The sequence below is a fragment of the Leguminivora glycinivorella genome, chromosome 21 (assembly GCF_023078275.1).
Source record: "Leguminivora glycinivorella isolate SPB_JAAS2020 chromosome 21, LegGlyc_1.1, whole genome shotgun sequence".
In the NCBI taxonomy this organism is placed as follows: Eukaryota; Metazoa; Arthropoda; class Insecta; order Lepidoptera; family Tortricidae; genus Leguminivora; species Leguminivora glycinivorella.
Window position 1 is genome coordinate 9,470,302 of NC_062991.1, and position 2,155 is coordinate 9,472,456.

The 2,155-nt window shown below is 33.5% G+C and overlaps 1 protein-coding gene across 1 annotated transcript; it reads left to right on the forward strand.

Annotated features, from left to right (window-relative positions):
* The first annotated feature begins 384 nt into the window (after positions 1–384).
* On the forward strand, positions 385–1,899 carry LOC125237326. The gene is made up of 5 exons (XM_048144317.1): positions 385–921; positions 1,162–1,233; positions 1,326–1,430; positions 1,539–1,649; positions 1,833–1,899. Coding segments are annotated over exons 1-5 (357 nt in total). The 5' UTR covers positions 385–919.
* The last annotated feature ends 256 nt before the right edge of the window (positions 1,900–2,155 follow it).

Consider the following 2,155-nt stretch of genomic DNA (forward strand, 5'->3'; position numbering starts at 1 on the left):
TTAATAACTCATCATAGTCATCTTGAACAACATATTGTACTGTAACCCCATTAGATTCGATATTTGATTGCTCCAAATCGGATATACTGATTTTAATCAGACGCTTTCCTTTTGTAACCTTTCTGATGACATGGGAATTTAAACCCATTTCTTTTATTTTCCTCTTTCCTTTCTTAGCGATTTTCTTCTGACTTTTTGCTGGTGTACCTGATAATGGAATTTCTAAAGATGGATTCAGGAGCAAATCCTGGTATTTCAGGTACGCATCCATGTCTTGAGAATAATTGAGCGGATCATTCGGTTTTTCACAAACTTGCGAATAAAATGGTGTGGTTTCAGTCATTTCAGCAGCGTGGTTAATAGGTTGCGAGCCCTGTAAAAAAAATATCAAGTTAAATATATTTCAACACCAAATAAAAGTACTCAAAGATACCAGAATATAATAAAAGTAAAATACATACCATTCTGATTTTGAAACTGATAATGCACCCGGCTTGAAATCTCGAACTGTTGTAATTTTAATTTGTTAAATGCTCTATTTATAACTTCGTAGTAACAAAATATAGTATAGCTATTAGCTATTATAGCTTGCACATTGAACGCGGTCTTAACGCGGCGACATTCGTTCTTGTTTCCGACAAAAGAAATATTACACTTTTGTTTTTCAATAATTAGCTGAGTTGAATATTATATTACAGTGATGATCAACCTTTGTATTATATTGGTTTCTTACTGTATTTTTGCAAATGTTGTAGTTTATGTTAGTTATAATTTGCTTTTAGGTTGTTAACTCATGACTTTACGTCAGTTTCGTTTTATTAATAAAACCCCTGGCTTATTCATTTCCTCTACTATTTTCTAACAAGTGCAAGTGTTACAGTGCGAGTTTTACGTACACGGAGAAATTCACCTTGAAACAATGTTCGTAAGTTTGTAATATTTTATTTAGCTATAAACTATTCTGAATATGGTGTTGAGTGATGTTTGTTCTCGATTAAATTTACCGATAAGTATCCTTCTAAGTAGCAGTTTTATGCGAGTTAAGTGCGTATTGGTATTAACTTTAACTTAAAATTTATAACCCTCGCTGGAGAGAGGTACAAGTACAACTGTGAAATCTCGTTCGACTGAACATAACAGAATCTTATTTTTTATTTTCAGGTCTGACTTTGAGTACCATGTAATCCAGTCTAAGAAAGACCTCGACTCTGAGGATGAATCTGGATCATTAAAGTATGTATTTTAATTAAATTTAAGATTTTATTGACTTATTATTAATTTTTGTTATTATTAATGATCTGATGGATAATCACTATGTATTGTAGGACTCAGAAGAAAACAACCAAAAGGAAAAACGCTTCTCAGATCCCGAAACGTGACGCGGGCTGGTCGCTGGACAGAAACGTCGTCGAAGAATGTGCTAGTAAAAGGTAATTAATTAAAACTGTGTTTGAAAACTTGTCTACAAATGCGAACTTTTTATTTATTTCTCTTTATTTATGAGAACTGGAAGTAATATAAAGTTTTTAATATTACAGCAAGAAGATCAAACCAAAGAAAACTGTGAAAAAGCACGCATCGTCCGTGTTAATAACTGATACGTTGCAGGACAGTGACACTGACCTTGATGAAGAAGACAAAACTAAAAGGTAATTAATTCAATTCAGTTATTTTATATGTAATACATATATTTACTTAACTAATTGTAATTAGCCTTTGAATCTAAACATTTTAAACCATAGTATTTAAATTCTTAAATGTTAAGTACTTACCTAATTAACTAATTATATTTTGTTGTATTCGATAATATAAATAAGTTTTTAATATTCCAGTACGACAACCAAGTCGAAGAAAGAGACACCTGATTGTAAGCCAGGCTGGTTTTCAACGACAGGGTGACGAAGGACATGTTGAAGCCCAGCGTCGAGCATCCGCTGCCAACTCTCTGTCGTCCGTGCTGATACGTCGCGTCCCAGGCGGCTACGTGCGTCGCACAGCTTCGTTAACCGGTGATCTTTTTATTGATCTTAAACTGTATAACGTAGTAGATATTCAAAACGTTCCATCTGAAGCCCGTTGGGAGAAAGCGCTGGTTAATTTTAAATATCGTGTGGATTCCGTTTCGGATATAGTAGATGGAATAAATAAGATTCTA

What these genes read in the sequence shown, in the direction of transcription:
- LOC125237326 (XM_048144317.1), top strand. An exon ending in GATGAATCTGGATCATTAAA is followed by an intron (nt 1,234 to 1,325) that starts GTATGTATTTTA and finishes TATGTATTGTAG; the next exon opens with GACTCAGAAGAAAACAACCA. An exon ending in GAAGAATGTGCTAGTAAAAG is followed by an intron (nt 1,431 to 1,538) that starts GTAATTAATTAA and finishes TTAATATTACAG; the next exon opens with CAAGAAGATCAAACCAAAGA.